Below are 21,573 nucleotides of genomic sequence, written 5' to 3' on the forward strand. Positions count from 1 at the left end.
AACAGCTGAGTCCACCTACTCAAAAGGAAATAAGGGAAGTTCATTTGCATCAGGAAGAAAAGCTAATTTTTTAGCCCACAGGCCTGTATTCACCCAAGAAATGTCTCTATGAAACAGGAAAGGTCTATACACCAACAGAAATAAGTCAAGTTCATTTTATACAAACCTCAGCTTCAGCGGCTATTTCATACTTGGACTTCTTGCCTGGCATAGTTCGAATCAGATTCAACAGGCCATCTTCATCAATAATATTTGTTCCCAAGGCTGCTGCCTATTAATTTAAAATGCAAATCATTGAAACAGTTACTTTCTATAAAAAAGAAATATGATTCTCAGGCTTGTCAGAAGGTGAAAAACCACATTTGTAAACTAGGTAACACTGGAATATTTTTTAAAACAGTATGCATGAAAAAGCATCGCTAAAAAGAAAATAACAGAACCTCCTCTAAGAATGGTGGGTTGGCACCCGGGGTATCACACTGCCCCTTTTGTGGACTGCTTTCCCTTTCTCTCTACGCTAAGAAGGTCAAAGCCTCTAAGGCCTAAGTCCAGCTCTTCACACCCTCTGCCAGGCTCGACTGGCTAGCAGACTTCCTCCACCGTCTCCCCTGCTAACAGAACTGCAGTGTGCTTATCTCCAAGGGATGACTTATGACTGGTCTAAGAATCAGAAGAATCTTCATCCTCCCTAAACTCTATCACTCTCAATGGCCACAGGACAGCTCTGGCCAATGAGACTTAAGTGGAATTCTATAAGAGGTATTTCCGGGCAAACTCTTATGGTCAGTTACACCTAGTGTAACATCTTGCCACTGCCCCCTACTTCCTGCCTTGAATGTGAACTTGAGAGCAGCAGCCAGCTTGCCACACAAGGCAACATGCATGAAGACAGAAGTGAAGGACAGAGCTAAGTCCAGCTACATCTCTGAGGGGCTGAACCATCCCCAGCAACTGCCCACCTCTGGAATCCTCATAAGGTAAGGAAATAAGCAGCTATTTGTCAAAACCACAGTTAGTCAGGTATTCTACTATTTGGAACTAAGTATAAAGGAGAGTTTCCACTTAAAAAACTCAAGATGGAGTCCACAGCAGCATATATAGGAATACTTAGGACTAGAAAAAGAGGAAAACTGCTTTTGCTTCTAGAGGAAAACTGCATTTGCTTCTATCTTCAAAAAAAATATTCTGGCTAGAATACTACACTAAGAAAGCCAAGTAAACAGGAACTGTGCCTTCAGCTGGGAAACCAAAATCCCGGGTCAAAGACATACAACACTTCTGTGGAGAAGAAATAACGTAGAGAAGAAATTACTTTCCCATCTTTCCTCCTCTTGCCCTCTGTGTACAGGACACTACTACGCATGGGCGCGTCATGAGCCTGCCAAGGCGAGCAGGCTACTTCCTGCTGAGAACACGGCACTACCCACCTTGTCACTCTTGGACTGGCCACTGTCACGACCCATGACCAGGTAGTTGGTTTTCTTGCTGACATTTCCTGTCACTTTTCCCCCATAACGCTCAATTAGAGACTTGGCCTCATCTCGTTCAATGGACTCCAGCACTCCTGTGATTACAAACGTAAGGCCTTCCAAGCAATTTTCAGCTCCCTAAAAACCAAAATGTTCAAGCAGAGAGGAAATTACATGGTAGCTTTCCAAAGAAATATTTGGCATCAAAACTGCAGGAAGTTGATTTTTCTCATTTGACATCATAAATAATCTCAGCATGAAAAAATCTGCAGGAAATTTACAGTCAATACGCAGAAACTGAAATTAAATCCTGAGAAATTCTTATGTAGGTTAACATTTAACAAGCTTATAAAACCAGCAACAAAAAAAATGTATGTTCAGTATGGTTAGGAAACCTTATTAAAATTATCCATTCATACTATCCTCACTGTTTAAAAAATATTTAAACTACTAGTTAACTTGTGTAACTTTAAGTAAGCAACCAGATGTAATGCACCTACAGAATATCTTGCTTCTGCTAAAAAAAGTTTCAATTCTGAAAAAAACTACACAGGTTTGAGCTCTTACCCTATCACACCATCTCTTGATTGAAAAGTTAATTTGGTAAGACAAAAGACACTCGGCAAAAGAAGGCTAGATGGAAAGACATTTAATCTTAATTGGAACTGTGTACAGGTATAGATTTTTTTTTACTTTCACAATGGTTCAATATGGTATAACCCCAAGCAAAAGGAAAAATATATGTCATTCCAAGTTACTTATTACTTTTGAAAAGAGGATTGAGATCAACATAGACTTAAAACATGCTTGCAAAGAAGCAGCTAAGCAAAATTCAAAGACTGCCCCAATACAAGCTCAATCCTTCACCATCCAGGTGAAGAACTGTTGCTGGGAGGGTAGGGGGAGTGTAGTAAGTCTGTTTGGAGAGAAAAGGTTTGACTAACAACATCTCAAGGTCCCTATGACTCTAGGATTGAAACGACCTTGTGGATCTCCCTACCACGCTCTTTCATTCTCGAACTCTTGCAGGACCAGCAAACCACCCAATATTCTCAACCTCTTCTCCAATATTCCATCCATGGCCTTGCTTTCACTGAAACCTCGCCACCCCCTAAGAACACCACTTTGGCTCAAGTCCTCTCAAGCAGAAGCTTTTTTATCTTTCATACAGGAGGCAAGCCTGGTATCTTTCTCCAGCCTCCTACACAGCCCACTAGCCCCTTCTGGCTCATCCTCTGCCCCTCTTTATTATGGGAACTACACCTCCATCTGTGTTCTGAATCCCCTGCCCTTCTATATTCTCAGAAACCTCATAGTACCTTTGATTATCCTTCTCTTTCTGGGATATCTTCAATCTCTCCCTTTCTGATAGATCAATTCCATGATCAAAAAAAACATGCTTTAAGTATCTGACTCAATGGTAAAGAACCTGCCTGCCAATTACAGAGATGACAGTTCAATCCCTGGTCTGGGTAGATCCCCTGGAGTAGGGAACAGCAACTGGCTCCAGTGTTCCTGCCTGGGCAATCCCATGGACAGAGGAGCCTGATAGGCTACAGCCCACGGGGTCGCAAAAGAATCAGATGTGACTGAGCAACTGAACAGCAACAAACCTTAAAGACGCTCACATTTTCCCCCTAAAGCCACCTCCCATTATAGCTAGAAGTCCTCTCTCTCCTCTCCCCTTCACAACCAACATCATCTACTTATGCTGCCTCCATTTCATCTCCTCCCACTCACTCTTCAACCCACTTCCACCAGGTTCTGCCTCCATCATTCTATCAAAACTTTTGCTAAGATCACTACGGATCATTCACATTACTGAACGCAATGGACAATTTTCAGTCTCCTCAATGTTTTTTTAAAACTCTCTCCTCCCTTTGCTACTGTGATACCACCTTTACCAGGTTTCTCTCCTCTATCTGGGGCTGCTGCTCCTCCGTCTGTTTCTGTGTTTCACCCTCCTCCACTTCATGAGGAAGCTAGGTCCAAGGTCTCTTCTCATTCTGTCCTTGTTTGCCAGGTGACATCAAGTCCTTCAAACATTTTCTACATGCCCATAATGCCCAATCTTTTGCATCCCATCGTGACTTCTGTTCTGAGCTCCAGTCCTCCTGTCCACTGAATATTCCCACCTGGCTACCTTGCATACATCTAAAGCACAGCATGGTCACAATGAACGCATTATCATCTCCCCAAATCTGCTCTGCCTCCAGCAGCATGAGCATCCACCCACAGATGCTCATGCCAGTAACAAGGAAATCACCCCATGCTCATTCTTTCTCGGTTCCCACTCCCAATTACCACCACGTCCTATAGATTTTCCTTTTTCATTGAAGCTACTTCACTTCTCAGCCTGGTCACTGCTACTACTCTAGACAAGTCTCTATCATTTCTCACCATCCCTCCTAATTGATCTGCCTGCATTTATTCCCCCCTCCCTCCACTGCACTCTATATTTAGCAGCCAAGAGTGCTCAGCCTGAAATGCAAACCTGGTCATACTGTTCCCCCACCCACAACTCCACTTAAGGACCAGATTCCCTAAAAGAATCTCTGCTTTTTCCCTTATGGCACATATCACAATTATAATAATTAAGTACCATGAAGGCAAAAAGCATTAGTCTTGTGACTGCCGTATCCTATATCCTAATTTGTAAAGATGGTGACTAATGTTTTCCTGTTCTTTTTTATTTATTTACTTTTGGCTGTGCTGGGTCTGTTGCTGTGTGGGCTTTTTCTTGTGGTGAGCGGGGGCTACTTTCTACTTGCAGTGTGAGGGCTTCTCACTGCAGTGACTTCTGTTGCAGAGTACTGGCTCTAGGGCACGCAGGCTTTAGCAGCTACAGCACATGGGCTCAGCAGTTGAGGGTTCAGGCTCTAGAGCACAGGCTCAGTAGCTGCAGCGCACGGGCTTAGCTATTCCACGGCACGTGGGATCTTCCTGGACCAGGGGTTGAACCCATGTCTCCTGCTTTGGCAGGCAGATTCTTTACCACTGAGCCACCAGGGAAGCCCTGCTCATTTTTAATTATTAATTCTCTGCTACTGTAGACATAGTGAATACATACATGGACCCATAGACCAGAGGCCTTGAAACACCCTCTCAGTGTTCTTACCTTTGGTATTTCTTTGGAGCCCAGAGCTTTGGGACCTTCTCGATTTAAGTAGCTTCGGTAAGCTTGATAATTAGTGCGTCTCTTTTCAGCCTCATCAGGACTTACAGACTTTGGGGAGACGGAAAGAAAAATGAATAAAGTCATGCAAAATTCTTACAAAATTAAAAATACATATCAAAAAATAAATAAAAATACTTATCAATAAATAAACAGTAAGTCACTTCGGTGCTTGATCCTGATACTAACATTTTCAACCACATAGGTACGTCCCAATCTACACATGCCAGGCTTACACACAGCCCTGTCATAAGGCCTTCTTAAACCCTGCAACTCTCTCTAAAGGCACAAACCTCAGGGTAGACTGAGCATACAAGCCAAGCTGCTAGCCCCAAGCCACAAAACAAAAAGATGTGTTTTATTTCAAAAATTCACGTGAATTTTAAATGCTATTCCATAATATATCATGTGTATTTCAGTGGAAAAATTAATTTTTTCCCAAGTAAACGATCACAGAAGAAAATATACTATTTTAGCCAATGGCTCTGAATACCCTTAATATAACTTATCCCCTGTACTCCTAGGGAAATAGGCACTACAGTCTGAGAATTAATGGCTTTATATAAACACCTGGCTCAAATGAGAAGCGAGCTATACTCCAAAAAGCAGACACATTCTGTATGCCACCACTCTCCCTTCTGGGTCTAATCTCTCCTATTCTGCTTCTCTCAAGGGATCTGACCATGGGTGTCTCTCAGAAAGTACTGGGGAAATCTTTTAAACTGTAATCCCTGGATGCACTCCAAGTTTTTGACCCAGAGATAGGAGGTATAACCAGCATGTGTACATTTGGGGGAAGAACATCTTAGATAATTAAGAACTACTACAAGAATGATCTTTGTCATTTTTTCCACTTCCTAATTTTACATTATTTTTAACTTGTAAGCCACCTCAAAGTCCTCTAAGAGTAGACAAAATACCACTTTTATACAAACAAATGATTTAATCAACAAAAGAAAATAAGTTGCTTTGGTTTTGAGTTAATTGTGCCATAGGCTATAGGCTAATCCTAGACTCTAATCCTACTTTTTATCAGTGGTTCTCAAATGGTGGTATGCAACCATATCATCTCAGAAGCTTGTTGAAATACACCTGCCCAGACCACATGCCCGAGGAAATCATATTTTTAACTAGTGTCACAGGAAAGTACAATGCATGCCAAAATGGGAAAATCATTTATAACAATAATTGTGAAAAAATAACTGAATTATAAACAAATTATAAAAGAAATCTAAAGCACATTCATTTGTGAAGTCAAAATTATTTGACTGAGATAGACTGAATTTGTAAAACAGACTTTCATGTTCCCAAAACTACTTAACTTCTCTGAGTCATTTCTATTTCAACTTTGAAAAATAAGGTAAATAGCAACAGTATCATTTTTAAATTATTCTGCTTTAATAAAAATAGACAAGCGTCTATAAACTGAACATGTTTAGTGTGTCTGAAGAAAAATATTCATTCTCCAGCTAAGTACTTTGCGAAGAAAAATCTGAGACCAAAAAGTTACTTGTCCCCTTAAGCATATTTATTAGCACTGACCAAAAACAAAAGCGTCTAGAAATCATTCAGCATTTCAGTTTTTCACTGAAAAATAATGGTGATGAGCACTTAAAATAGATAATATTCTGCTTTTAACTGCAAGTGCCAAAGAGGCTTGAAGGAACAGTGGCTTCTCTTATGATCCTAAATAAGGTGGTTTCAAACTGGAGACTCTAAGAAACAATTCTCAAATATATATGAAAACAAAAAAACTTCTAAAAGTCATTCTGCATTCCTTCACTGTTTATCCCTCTGAAAATGATTTGCTCCTGTTAAACAGGAGCAAAAAGGCATACATTCAGGACAATTCCAAATAAGTTATTTTAATAATAATAATAGCCAAAATTTATATAGCATGTATTATGTACCAGGCACTGTTCCAAGCGGTTATACACATTATCTCATTGCATACTATTATTATCCCAATTTTACAAATGAAGAAACCAAAGCAGAGAGAGGGGAAGTAACCAGACCGAGGCCACATATCTGCCCAGTGGCAGGACTATGATCCAAAACTGGCTCCAGAGTCTGTGTTCAGAGCCACAATATTACATTACTTTTTACTGGCCTTAGAGGACCTGAGTTCAAAATGACTCTGCCATGTACTCAACCAGATGATCTTGGGAAAGCTACTTAAACCCTTTCAGCCTGTTTTATCATCTTCAAAAGTTGAATAATAAAAGTAAATATCTCTTGTGTGAAGATTAAATGATATATCACCTGTATGAGCACAGTATCTGATACACATTAACCCTCAATACATATGGGCTTATTTAGCTATATCATTAATAATAACCTATATTGTGCAGCAGCATCTTTAAATAAGAGAGTATCTTTAAGATACTATAATGCCTTATAAAGTTAGAGACAAAACTTAAAAACAAACCAGATCAACACACAACCCCCTCAATGATACCCTTTTCGAAAATGTCTACCTCTTTTTTAGCTGGAGAACTTTTCATTTTCTTAGGAGTTCTTGTCTCTTTTAACTCAATAACATTTTCTTTTCTTTTTGAGGCCATAGACTCTGTTTCTTTATTAGAACTCTCTTCTTTTTTTTTCAAAAGTGCCAGCTTAGAACTGGCTTTTGGAGAAGTTTCTCCTGTTTTATGAGCTGATGACCTGGAACGTTGCTGGGATTGTCTTGAACCTTCACACTTAGTTTGCTTCTTAGGGCTGAAGTTCTTTCTTTCATCTGAAAATTGTTCTGTTTTTATGAGGAAGAAAGAAAGGATTATAAATGTTGTTTTTGCAAAATGATACCCAATATCAAGACTATTTTTTCATTTTTCAACAGAATAATCTTAGTAGGACATGATGTTATATGGTGACTTCATAACATTCACATTAAAATTTTAGTTCTTAAGTTTATACAAAACATTTTTTTAATTAAATATTTGTATATTACTTCTTTGTGTAACCAGTTCAAAATAAGAGATCTGCCTTTTTAACTATAAATTATTCATTAATTGAAATGAAATGGTAAACTACATCTGAGAACATGGACTGTATTCCACAGATAAACTTCAATGATTCAAAAATCACAGAGAAAAGTTACTAATTAGAATATCCTGTCACATAAAAATTCTGCTTGTAATAAAGTCTGAAAGAATCCTGGGATTTCAAGACTAAAATTATATGAACAGATACATTAATACTTATAAGATTAAGCCCAGCTATTAACATCTAACCACTAGCACATGCTTAGATATCTGGACAACTAAAAAAAAACTAAAACCTACAGACAACTAGCAGAAGAGCTTCAGATGACCTGGACGATGACGATTCAACTATATAAGCTTGAAACATCTAGTCTTTTGTCTTCATGTATTGAAGTCCACACACTTGCACTACACTTGGAAATTAACATGAACCCAAACAACAATTACAGAGCAGACAGGCATTCTGTACCAGCTAACAACCACACAGTTTGCCAAGCATCTAAGTAGAACATGCTCCAGTACTATGAAATAATGTCAACCTAAGAATACCAGGCAATTATTATACAGAGTAAAGGAAGTCAGAAAGAGAAAGACAAATACTGTATATTAATTGTATACAATCTAGAAGATGGTACCAATGATCCTATATACAAGGCAGCAAAGGAAACACAGATGTAAAGAAGAGACTTTTGGACTCAGTGGGAGAGGACAAGGGTGGGATGATTTGAGAGAATAGCATTGAAACATACATTACCGTATGTAAAACAAATAACCAGTGCAAGTTTGACATATGAAGCAGAGCACCCAAACCCATCACCATGTGACAGGCACCTGTCACACAGGTGCTCTGTGACAATCTAGAGGGATGGGGTGGAGAGGGAGGTGGGGGGTGCTCCTCAGGATGGAGGAGACACATGTATACCTATGGCTGATTTATACTGATGTATAGCAAAACCATCACAATATTGTAAAGTAATTATCCTCCAATTAAAATAAGTTAATTAAAAAAAAAAGAATACCAGGCAATTATTGAACAAATGTTTAAACAAAAGGTTACATGAAGTTTCTTCTATAAAGATAAATGTTCTGGCTTACTTTGTTCTGCTAGTTTTACCTTTATGAGGATATTTAGGTTTCTCTGCTTTACATAAATTGACTTGTACAGATGAAAATGTCTCTCTTTCTTCTGCATCCTTTTCAGCCTAAGAAAATGTAAAAAAGCGTCAAATGCGACAACAGGAAAACTTTTACCACAAAGTATGTTGTTAAAATCAACCAAAGATTAAGGGTCATCCTCCAAAGTAGCAAAACAATGCAATAAATTTTCATTCATTCTTACACAAAATTTCTGGGGCAGATGAAACATGTTTAATTACTTTCAATTTTACAGATGAGGAAACAGATGAAAGAGTATAAAAACAGACCTAAATAAAACTATCCCAGTTGTTCCCGACTTGTGACTCTGAAAATGAAAGCCTTGTTTCTGCTGCTTTCATCTCAATTCTCAAACTGTTAGCACATCATGCAGTTAAAAACTAAAATCTAACCCAAAAGACTAACAACAATCTAAAGCTCAAAAGAAAAACAGAGTACTTTCTCAAAAAAGAAAAAAATGTCCATTCTCTCCACTGCTCTTCAAAACTCCATTTTGCAGAAAGGTCACAATTGGGGTGTATGATGCAGTATTTTCAATTTGAATGTCTTTAGATGAAATAATAAGGCTTTTCTAATGACAAAGTCTCCACCATTCCCTATACTGCCTTACAATCTGCCTGCTGTAATATCTCTTAAAACGGTCAGATTGATACTGACAATATTAACAGAGTGTGATTCAACAGAAATAAGGCTAATTTTTGGAGATCAAGTGCTTAAAGAAAAAAATCTTGATGCTTTCAGAGATTCCCCAAAATACTCACTATTTGAGACTGCCCTAATACAGATCTTAAAGTTAGCTAGCTATAAACAACAAATTATGCTTTTAAAAAGACAGTAATTAATATTATAGTTATTAAACTTTAGATTCCATTGAAATGTTTATTTATCAGTGTTATTCTCTGAAGAAGTACATAAGAACCTCTTTGGGACAGAAAGCCAAAGTTACAATTTGTTTTTTTGTGAAGAAGGGTTCTGATTAGCTTTGGTCCTATCGATCTTCCTTTAGGAAGAATAAGTTTCTCAATGAGCTTCCCCAAAAACATTTTCATTAACTGAAATAATTTTAAGCATCTCTCTAGAAGACAACAAAAGTTTGTCTAGTCAAGGCTATGGTTTTTCCTGTGGTCATGTATGGATGTGAGAGCTGGACTGTGAAGAAGGCTGGGCACCGAAGAATTGATGCTTTTGAACTGTGGTGTTGGAGAAGACTCTTGAGAGTCCCTTGGACTGCAAGGAGACCCAACCAGTCCATTCTGAAGGAGATCAGCCCTGGGATTTCTTTGGAAGGAATGATGCTAAAGCTGAAACTCCAGTACTTGGGCCACCTCATGCAAAGAGTTGACTCATTGGAAAAGACTCTGATGCTGGGAGGGATTGGGGGCAAGAGGAGAAGGGGACGACAGAGGATGAGATGGCTGGATGACTCAATGGACATGAGTCTGAGTGAACTCCAGGAGTTGGTGATGGACAGGGAGGCCTGGCGTGCTGCGATTCATGGGGTCGCAAAGAGTAGGACACGACTGAACGACTGATCTGATCTGATCTGATCTGATAGAAGAGTTATTCATGGTTATATCTCCAAAGCCTAGGATACAAAGGTCTGAAAGGAAACACTGATCTGTATTGTACATTCAGAATGCAAAGAGCCGGTAAAACACTACCTTTTTGGCCTTGGGTTCTTCATCCAACATGGCCAACGTTCTGGCAAACTCTTCATCTTCATGCAGTTGTCTCTCCAGCTATAAAAAGTGTCAACACAGTGAGGTGCTTTTTTTTTCTTTTTATAAATAAAAAGCTTTAAAATGTTCAGTTCGTGATACTTAAAAGAAACTGGAAAAAGATTTTCTAGAAAGTAACTATGACATTTTTTCACTTAGAAGTTAAGTATCACAGGTTTGCTTTGCTAAGCCAAATTAGATTGCAGAACATATTTTGTTAATTTTGCAGGCAAGATAGATGGATCTGAGCATAAAGATCCAAGTCTTTAGCTTTTTCTTAATGGTCCCAATGCAATACTTACAGATCTCTCATTTCTATTTATTCTAAACTCTAAGAAGGGCTCAGAAAAGAATCATTATCCTAACGCAAAAAGCAATAGCCTGGGTGGGGACACAAAAAACTAAATAAATCAAGAAAATTATATAGTTCCTTTGCACATGACAGTAAGATACATACAATGCAACTATCACTAATATCATCAAACTTCTATTTTCAATTACTAACTCAACTGTATCTGTTCTTTTTTTTTAACTGAAGTATAGCAGACTTAACAATTTTATACTAGTTTAAGGTATACAACACAGTAGTAATTTCTCTGTTTTAACTTCGGAAAATTTAAGTCATTATACCAGAAGTTTTCCTAACATGCTAATATAACACACAGACATTCTAGTTACCACGCTGTTATTTCCAAATATTACTATTTTTACTTTGAATTAAATGGAACTCTTCTAGAAGAGAATGTGTGGAAACAGATTATATTTCTCATTATAAATTTATGCTCCTTGATAAAATGGCCTAATACAATACCTTATTCAAACAAAGGAAAGGACCTCAAAACCAATCCAAAAGAAAAGATTTGCAAACTGGTATAAGCCTGGTAAGAACTCAGTAACCAAGTCTCCTCTTGTTTATAAAATGAATTAACTCAAGTTACACAGAACTATGAGCAAGCCAGACAGGCGCACATCAGTATGCTCTCTGTTGCCTAGCATTTCTTTACCATAACTGAACTACACATCTAATTTCTAAAACAAACAAACAAACAAACAAACTTCATCATATAAAGTTCCTCCAAACTCTAAACTTCTAGTGGTCCTGCAAGGATGTAAATGTAAAGGTTGAACTTTACATCATTTTTCTAAAATTTCACACTATGTAGTAGTATACTTCTAATAAACAGGATTCTAATTGTTTCAGAAGAAACTTAAATACTTCCATTATAAATTCATTATTGGTAATTATGGTATTATGTGATCCAAAGTCTTATATTTTAATATAATGTTTATCATAGCAGATAGTGTTTAACATACTGACTTGCACGTTAGATTCTGGGCACACATTCACTAAATGAATAAACAAAAAGGTGAAAGTGAAGGGGAGGGGAGGAAAACAGAAGCTCTTAGAGGGATAATTAAGAAGGACGGCATCAGTCAGTTATTAACACCCTGAAAGTCCTTCATAGACTAATAAATTACCCAAACAAGATTCTGAAAGAATGTGACAGAAATGGGAAAATAGCGGATTGTGATACAAAGCGCCACACCTGGTTTGGAAAGGATAGGGTAAGCCTTCAGCATCTGGGACAGATAAGAAGTCAGGTCCCTAAAACTCACTCCACAGTTTTACCTAGGCCATGTGTACTACCCTGAGTCATATGGATACCTGTACGTAGTTTATAAAATTCAGTATAGACAGTAAGATGGAAAAAGATTTTGAAAACACAATCTATAAACTGCCAAATCAATAAAACGTGAACAGCAACATACACTGCAGAAGACTGGAATACTGCTCTCTCACAACAACTGCTATCAAGAGCCTCTTCCTTGCCAAGCACTAAAACGGGCGCTAATGTACGATAGCTGTGACATAAACACCCCTGGTACGTAGAGTTTAAAGTCGACATACAGGAAGACATTTAAATAGCAATTTAAGAAGACATTTAAATGTTAACAGTAGGTACAGGGGGTTCAGTAAAGTACACAGAAGGGATTTCTTACATAGTTTAGGGAATATGAGAAAGCGACATTTAAGCTAATAAATAGGAAGAGGGTTCAAACAACAGGCACCAAGGTCTGGAGCCTCTGACAGAGATGAACACTTGTCCTTGAAATAACCTTCTTCACTTGGCTCCCGTAAAATACCAAGCTTTCCTGATTGCTCCACTTCCCTAGCCACTTTGGTAAATCTCCTCTGCTTGATCCTCCTCCTCTTCCTGACCTCTCATTGTTAACAGTGGCCCAGAGCTCAATTCTGACACTTCTTTCCTGTTTACATTCTCTCCATGATCTCATCTAGTTACACTGGTTTTAATACCATTCAAATGCTGCTGATCCCAAATAAGTATCTTCAGCTTAGACCTCTCCCCTGAGCTCCAGATTCCTCTACCAACTACCCACTCTGCATCTCCATCTGGAAGCTTATCAGGCATTTCCGAGCAAAACAGATTTCTTGACTTCCCTGTATCAATGTTCCAGTCTTTATAAATGATAACACCATTCACCTAGTTGCTCAAGCCAAAAAAAACATGGAGTTACCTTTGAATCTTCTCTTTCCCTCATACCTTACATTCAATCTATCAGCAACAACTTGAAGGTTGTATCTTCAAAAAGCACATACAGATTGTGACCACTTCTCACCACCTCTTCCATTACCACCACCCTGGTACAAGCCAACATTGTCTCTTGCCCCCCACCCACTCTAACAGTCTCCAAACTGATCTGATTTTGCCCCACCATGGTTTATTACCTTCATAGCAGCCCAAATAATTTTCTTTTAAGATCCATCAAGTCATGTCATTTCTCTATTCAGTACTCCAATGGCTTCTCATCTCACAGACACTAAAATCCAGACTCCTTTCCATCCCAAGTCCTTCTGGTAGGTACCAAAGACCAGTCATGACTTAACAAGATTTGCTGCTATTTCTTTCAAAGTCATCAAGCTCAAACATTTCTACCTCAGGAGGCTTGCACCTGCTTTTCTCTGTTTAGAGGAAATCTTCCTCCAAGTGGAGGGAAGCTTACCACTTAAATTTATGCCCCAATGTCACTCCCTCAGAGGGGTTTCCCAACCTCTTATTTAAATAACCCCATTGAAAGTGAAAGTGAAGTCGCTCAGTCATGTCAGACTCTTTGTGACCCCATGGACTGTAGCCTACCAGGCTCCTCTGTCCATGGGATTCTCCAGGCAAGAGTACTGGAGTGGGTTGGGTTGCCGTTTCCTTATCCAAGAGATCTTCCCAACCCAGGGATCGAACCCGGGTCTCCCGCATCACAGGCAGACGCTTTACCATCTGAGCCACCAGGGATTGATTGCCCCCAAAAGCAGCTATCCCTTTACTTGTCCTGATAGCATTTATAATGACATTTTTTTTTTTAACTGCAGTAGCCTTAACAACTAGAAGTGTGCCACAGTAAGTGCTCAGTGAACACTTATTAAATGAATGGAACAGGTTTACTACAAACAGTACTCTGAATGAAGGCAGATTTAAGGAATCACTAACATATGCATACTACTTAAGGCCACAGAAGTAGATGAGATTGTCCATAGTGAAAAGAGATATGACCAAGTTAAATTATTTTAATTATACTAAAGGAAGCTTCCATTCAAAGAAATCTAATAATAAATCTTTAAACAATTATCCTCTGCTCTCATCATTTATCTTTTATATAAACTTAGGTTTTCATATAGTTTTAGATCTTAACTTATTTTACACATAACTCTTAGAATGAGGCTCATTTCAAAATAAGACTACTCTAATTATCTCCTGAGTAGACTAAATAGTAAGTGACAACTCCAATGATTACGACTATCTAATGAAAATGCCAATACCTCTGCATCTTCATCAAGTTGTAATTGCTTGGCGATGGCTTCATCATTTAATCTGGAATCATCTGCATTTTGTGAAGGCTGTATTTCAAAGAAAATCAAGCAAGAATAGCATAAACCTTAAGTTCAAAATAAGGTGCTTTTTTTTAAACGTAGATGAATAAATATTGGGTTGGCCAACAAGTTCGTTTGGGTTTTCTGTAAAACCGTATGGAAAAACCTGAATGAACTTTTTGGCTAACCCAATACACCAATGAGAGATAAATATAGTCTCAATGCAGCATCAGCCAAAAAATTATGTTCACATCTACTCCATGACCACATTCAATTTCCTAATGAGCAAATATCCTACAGACAGATGATTCTCACGTATTCTATTGAAATATTCAAAAGAAATATCCCCAAAATACTATCTAATGTCTTGACTTCAGAAATAGCCCAACACTGGCAAACCAACAGTGAGAGAGATTACACTGTCTTATGGAGGCACTAGTGAAATCAACACACACACACACCACGTGCCAGGTTTCCACGCAGGGAACTACTTTACTTATCTGTATTTCTGTTTCCTAAGTGTCCAAAAAAGATAAATCCAACCATCAGCCTGAAAGGTCAAATGTACAGAATGGGTGGGCTCTATTCTAAGTTACGTATTCATGACCTCACTTGGGAACAATTATGTTGTCCAGTTTTGTCTAGCTGAGGTTAACGGTAAAATTAGTTTACATTCTGAGTATTTAAACACTAAGAATTACAATTTATTCTCATGATTTAAATGATCTTTTCCCACTTTCAAATATTAGAAGCTTCAGTGTGTGATATGCCAATTTCTTCATTCTCCAAAACAGCATCCACACCTTTTACCCATAGGAAAATTATTTTCATCAATAAAATGTTGATCTATTTATAAAATTCACATTTCACCTCTTATTAACAACACTGAACGGGGACAAATCCTGAACATTCTTGCCTGCATGGAGAACACTCACCTCTTTTCTTCTGCTTGCCACCATCTTCTTATCTGATCTTTGGATGCTTCCAGTTCCAAAATAATCAAGCACTGATGTGGGGGTAAGTTTTATTGGTGACAAAGGCTTATTCTTGGTCTTAGTGTTTTCCTCATTCTTTTTCATGTTTGATGCTCCAAGATAACTATTTGTAGATCCTCCATTTTCTTTTAATTTAGAGGCTGTCTTCTTACACACAAAGTCATCATCTTCATCTTAAACGAAACATAACCAAATGTGGTTTGATAAAACATCAATTCTAACTATAAAAACGACCATTTCCACCAACTTTCTAAAAAACATATACATGCTATGGGATGCTAATGACTTTTTTTCTTGCTATCTCCTAAATTCAAGTCACCCTCACATTTACCAGCGCTAGGTCTGTAATACACCATATCCCCCACTGACTCCCCAGAGTACATAAACACGTATTTATTCACGTAGTCAACAAATATTTACTGAGTGTCCATTACGTGCAAGGCACTGAGGATACAGGAGTGAATAAGACAGACAAAATTCCATGCAATTATCCTTCAGTTAAAAATAAATAAATTTTTTTAAAAAGACAAAATTCCTGCCCCTATAAAGCTTGGCACCTAGAAGAGGAAATAGATACAAACATATGCCATCAAGTTATAAGTGCTATGAAGAAAAGTAAAACAGAATGAAAGACAGACAGTGGATGAAGGGTTCTCTTTTAGATAGGGTAGTAGAAACAATCCGATTTCGGTACTGACCATCTGGTGATGTCCATGTATAAAGTCACCTCTCATGTTGTTGGAAGAGGGTGTTTGCTATGAACAGTGCGTTCTCTTGGCAAAATTCTCCTAACCTTTGCCCTGCTTCATTCTGCACTCCAAGGCCAAATTTGACTGTTACCCAGGTAACTCTTGACTTCCTACTTTTGCATTCCAATCCCTTATGATGAAAAGGACAACTTTTTTTGGGTGTTAGTTCTAGAAGGTGTTGTCGGTCTTTACAGAACCATTCGACTAATTTCTTCAGCATCAGTGGCTGGGACATACACTTGGATTATTATGATGCTGAATGGAACTGAGATCGTTCTCTTTTGAGATTGCACCCAAGTACAGCATTTTGGACACCTCTGATGACTTGAGGACTACTCCATTTCTTCTAAGGGATTCTTGCCCACAGTAGTAGATATAATGGTCATCTGAATTAAACTTGCCCATTCCTATCCATTTTTAGTTCACTGATTCCTAAAATGTCAATGTTCACACTTGCCATCTCCTGCTTGACCACATCCAATTTACTTTGATTCATGGACCTAACATTCCAGGTTCCTATGCAATACGGAGAATTTTCAGCAGAGCTGTGAGTAATCCAAGTTAAGTCATGTCCTTTGGATTACACAATATCAAGGGATAAAAGTGAATGCAGGGAGCCCATTTAGGAAGCTGTTCTGCACAGTTACAGAGGAAATTTGAAGCCTTGGATTAGGGTGGTAGCTGCAGAGGTGGGAAGAGGCAGAGTACAGCTACACTTTGAAGGTGGAATATCTAGCAATATCTAACCACTGAAGACTTTAAACACTTTGCTGTGCTACATTTTATGTTTCTAAAATGTTTTCATCGAACATTTGGCTTTAAAAGTCTTTATAAGCATGCGTGACAATACATAACTAGAGACCCCAAAAAATGCACCTCAAAAGGACCTCAGTAAACTCTTTTTGTTTGGTTCAGTGATTCACAAGATAAAGGCTTTTCACTTTGGCCTAATAAAAAAAAAAAAGAAATCCAATGAAAAGAAAAATCTAAAAGGCAGTTGCCAGGTCACTCTGGAGGAGTGAGTGTTCACTCTGTAAGTTTGTTATTCAAGGCCACCTATGAATGAGCCTTGCTTCCTCTCTAGTACTCATTCAACCACTAGTATTTGCTAAGGGTGTTATATGGCAGGAACTATGCTATTCCTAGGTGCTGCCATCTCAAACATAAAAAGTGCCTAAGATATATAAAAATCAAAAAGGATTTAGTCTTATTCTCTATTTATATTAAAATGAAACTATAAACAATGCAATAAATAACTCTTAAAGGTTTCTGAGTACTAAATATAAAAAGTAATCCACTATATAAAGCAAAAATATAACAGACATCTCAGAGAATGCCCATTCAGCTCGCTACAAGTCCATGTTCCCTAAGGACTTACACCCCACTTGACATCCCAATGGCCTCCTATAACCACAGATATATTTATTAGATGGTTCCATATTCCGTAGGGCTTCCCAGGTGGCACTAGTGGTAAAGAACCTGCCAATGCGGAGAATACCAGACTCGGGTTCAATCCCTGGGTTGGGAAGATCCCCTGGAGGAAGGCATGGCAACCCACTCCAGTATTCTTGCCTGGAGAATCCCATGGACAGAGGAGCCTAGTGGGCTACAATCCATAGGGTCACAAAGAGTCAGACACAACTAAAGCAGCTCAGTACCCATGCACATATTCTGTGCCATCACAAACTGGACAAGGAATGGGCACTTGAACAAGGTGGGCCCAATCTTACCCTTAATCGTTTTGCTGAACTCACATGTTTAAACTAAGGTGCTAAAGGTTTATTCTTACATTCAATGAGACTCAACAATGACCTAATAAATTCCATTTTGCTCACAAGCTAGGTTTTCTTCTTAACCTGCAACCAAAGATTTTAATTAAAACATACTCGTTTTACTTAGCTTCAGCTATAGCCAATCTCCCTTCAAGATTAAATTAAAAATTCGCTCAATCCTTCTAAGCACATGCAAGGTTTGATACACTTGCCGGATTTCAGTTTAACCATGTGTTGACAAGAGTCAACAGACTAAATTCAGTCTCTCATATATCTGTTCTCCCTACATGACAATCAGTCCTTCACTTTCCCTGCCATCTTATTCAGACGGTTCTGCAAAGTCTAGGTGACATTATCCCCATTCCACGTAGGTACAACAGCCACGCAGATCACCCACAGCAGTCCTAGTAACCACAGAGAATATAATCTGAAACTTCTCTCCTTCTAAGATAACAATGAACGGTTATAGCAACCCAATCAATTTTTTAAATAATTTCTTGTTTGTCGATTTTAAATCCCTACACTCAGTTAGGGTGCAGCACAGGCAAACCATCGGTGTTCAGCAACCACTCTCCCTTAGCAGCCAAAACAAACTGCACAAAATGCCTCTAAGAGAAGATTCAAAACAAAATCACTGATATCTAGCTTTAATAAAAATAAGAAAACAACAAACCCAGAAGCTCCTAGGTGTGGACATCCAATACATCTCCTTAGGCCATAAGTGCAGAATTAAGAGCATAGCTAGTATATATAAGACTTCCAATCATATCTGAGAGCTTATTAAATTTTATAATTTTTACTTGGTTTAAGTTCAACAACTGTACTTTTGGGGAGGAAGGACTCCTTTAATGGAGAAAAATAAATTAAACTGTATTTACGAAATGACAGTCCTCTACTAGTTTTTCCCTCACTTTAAAAATGTCAAAGGCAGTAACATTTAATTTTCACTACATCCACCCATGTGTACAAGCAGTATGACAGAAAATCTTGGAACTGAATGGATCAAGTTAAGCACTATGTTTTTCTGTTATAGTTCTTCCCCCTTCACTCAAGAACTTCATTTGTATACCAAATATTATAACTGTCCTTAAGGAATTAATTCAGACGAGATCAACCACTGCTACCCCAGAAAAGGAAACAACAGTATTAGCGATATTTGCAATCCCTAGCTTAACCCTTTCTCTAGCAATCTCATAAATATTCACAGGTAACAGACTAGTATGAAATTTAGTGAGATCCAGAATTTCTAAGACTATCAGATTAAAAAGATTGTTGGCAAGGGTATAGGGAAATGGGACCTTCATATATGCAAAGGATTTTCTGGTATTTAAAAATAGTAAACTTTAAAAAACCTTTATGGGGGGCAAACCTGCAATATATATCAAAATCTCAACTATGCATACCCATTAGTCGGACCCAGCAATTCCACCTCTAACTAATTAGTCTAAAAACAAAACAGACTTCCCTGGGGATCCAGTGGTTCAGATGCCACGCTTTCACTGCAGGGGCCGTGGGTTCACTTCCGGTTAGGCAACTAAGATCTCACATGCTGCAGCCAAAAAACAAATAAACAAACAAACAAAAAACATACAAAGATGTATGTTCAAAAATGCTTGTCATGGCATTTGTCCATTCAAAAGTATAAAGAACAGACTGCAAGAGGGTAAGAATAGATGAAAAAAAATTAAAGGACTGGAACTTCCCTGGTCCAGTGGTTAATAATCCACCTGCCAGTGCAAGGGAGATGGGTTTGATCACTGGCCGGGCAAGATTCCCCATGCCAAAGAGCACTAAGTCTATGTGCTACAGCTTCTGAGCCCACGCTCCAGAGCCCGTGCTCTGCCACAAGAGAAGCCACCACCACAAGCAGCCCACGCGTCGCAACTAGAGAGGAGCGCATGCTCACCGCAACTACAGAAAGCTTGTGCAGCAACAAGGACCCAGGGCAGCCGAAAATAATAACTAAATAAAAGAGGAATACAGTTGAGGCAAAAAAGACAGCCTCAGCTATGAACTGGCACCAAAGACAGAGGTAAGTGAACACTGTTTATAAAGTGGGAAAACAAATTACCAGAATATCTACTATTATGTTCAGTCCTGTAATGGATTCTATGCTTCGACAGAAAATTACAGTGCATATACATATTTACTGACATCAAGATATGCTTATGTTTAAGTGATAAAAGAGATACAACAAGACGTTTAGTGATATACCTAAATCTACTCACTTATGCTTTTAAATTCATGTTCAAAGATCTGAAAAGAATAAAATGTTAGCAACTTTTATCTCTAGATTGGGGATTATGGGTGGTTTTAATTTCTTTCATCGTATGTTTTTCATCTTTATATTTGTCTTTCTTTTTAACCTACATCTAATATTTACAACAAATCGACTATCTCCTAGAAACTGTCCCTTTGGCTTTCTGAGACAGAAAGGTTTGGCTTTAGCTTCTCTCCCCATTTTTCTTTGCTACTTCTTTCATTACTTATTAACATCTCTGCTTATTCTGTCACTAGCTTCAGGGACTACATGGTATCCATCTAATATATGACATAATAAAAATTTATAATAGCTATCATTATTGGGCATTCAACTTCGTGCCAGTTACTCTACCACATTCTTTAGAATTCACTACTTTTAGACAACTAGTTTTCTTAGTCAATAGATGGACTCCACATGTACTGAATGTGCTTTCCACATTCCTGGCAAACACAGAATTGGCTTAAACACTTTCAAAATAGAGCAGGGAAACTCAACACAGCCTCCTCTTTCTTTAGTGAATAGCACTACTGTACTCTTTAGGAGAGTTCTTCCTTACATTAAGCCAAAATATTTCCCTGTGAATTCTACCTATTTTCCTTTTCTCACATTCAGCATTTGAAGACTGCTCTCATTTTCCTCTTTAGCTCCTCTTCCCTACAAATGGTAAAACAGTTTCAAACGACTCACCATTTGAGTTACTGGGAAGATTAGATTTTTAAAAATCAAACTGCCCAGTATAGCAACTCATCATGCTATAATAAACATTCAATAAATAATAAAGCAGTATTCTCTGATAAAAACAATACTGAATAAGAAATCCAGAAAACTAAAATTCTAACCTGACTTCAACTTATTTTAATTAATTATCTGAGACTCACTATCCTCCTCCATAAAATGTTGGACCAGACAAACTCTTCAGACTTTCCGTCTATAATTCTGAGAATCTGTGAATGGTCACATAGATTTTGTAGCTTCCATACTCAGTACTGGTGAGAATGTGATAAGTATGTACTAATATAAACACTAACTATGAAAGTGTAAACTAGCACAACTTTTCTAGAAAGCAATTTGGCAAAGAAGTTCATAACATTTAGCATAGTAATTCTTAGAGTGAATCAGAGGTGCTGACAAATATTTATATACAAATATATTCATCACACTATTGAGAACATAAAAATGTAAGCAACAAAAGTATTTAAAACTGGAAGGGCTATATAAATTGTGATCTAATCATATAATGAAAATGAAAGTGTTAGTTGCGCAGTTGTATCTGAATCTCTGCGACCCCATGGACTGTAGCTTGCCTGCCAGGCTCCTCTGTCCGTGGAATTCTCCAGGTAAAAATACCATTCCCTTCTCCAGGGGATCTTCCCGACCCAAGGATCAAAAACTCAGGTCTCCCGCATTGCA

The 21,573-nt window shown here is 38.1% G+C and overlaps 1 protein-coding gene and 1 non-coding gene across 5 annotated transcripts in view; both read right to left on the minus strand.

Annotated features, from left to right (window-relative positions):
* The window catches only part of RFC1 (replication factor C subunit 1), a 77,199-nt gene that overhangs the window by 19,922 nt on the left and 35,704 nt on the right, over nt 1-21,573 (minus strand). For 3 of the 4 annotated variants that reach the window (XM_024993540.2, XM_024993541.2, XM_059887863.1), the window contains 8 exons: nt 15,320-15,552; nt 14,334-14,411; nt 10,445-10,522; nt 8,743-8,830; nt 7,122-7,393; nt 4,588-4,695; nt 1,428-1,607; nt 167-271 (listed from right to left, as the gene is read on the minus strand). In XM_024993540.2, the coding sequence (XP_024849308.1) occupies nt 167-271; nt 1,428-1,607; nt 4,588-4,695; nt 7,122-7,393; nt 8,743-8,830; nt 10,445-10,522; nt 14,334-14,411; nt 15,320-15,552 (1,142 nt within the window). Of the gene's footprint in view, nt 1-166; nt 272-1,427; nt 1,608-4,587; nt 4,696-7,121; nt 7,394-8,742; nt 8,831-10,444; nt 10,523-14,333; nt 14,412-15,319; nt 15,553-16,077; nt 19,450-21,573 lie in introns of all 4 variants that reach the window. The other variant, XM_059887864.1, reaches the window with a different exon arrangement.
* On the minus strand, nt 13,738-13,809 carry TRNAH-GUG (transfer RNA histidin (anticodon GUG)). Its single transcript has one exon. It is a non-coding gene; the product is annotated as a tRNA-His (tRNA).

Source organism: Bos taurus, chromosome 6 (assembly GCF_002263795.3).
Source record: "Bos taurus isolate L1 Dominette 01449 registration number 42190680 breed Hereford chromosome 6, ARS-UCD2.0, whole genome shotgun sequence".
Taxonomy (NCBI): domain Eukaryota; kingdom Metazoa; phylum Chordata; class Mammalia; order Artiodactyla; family Bovidae; genus Bos; species Bos taurus.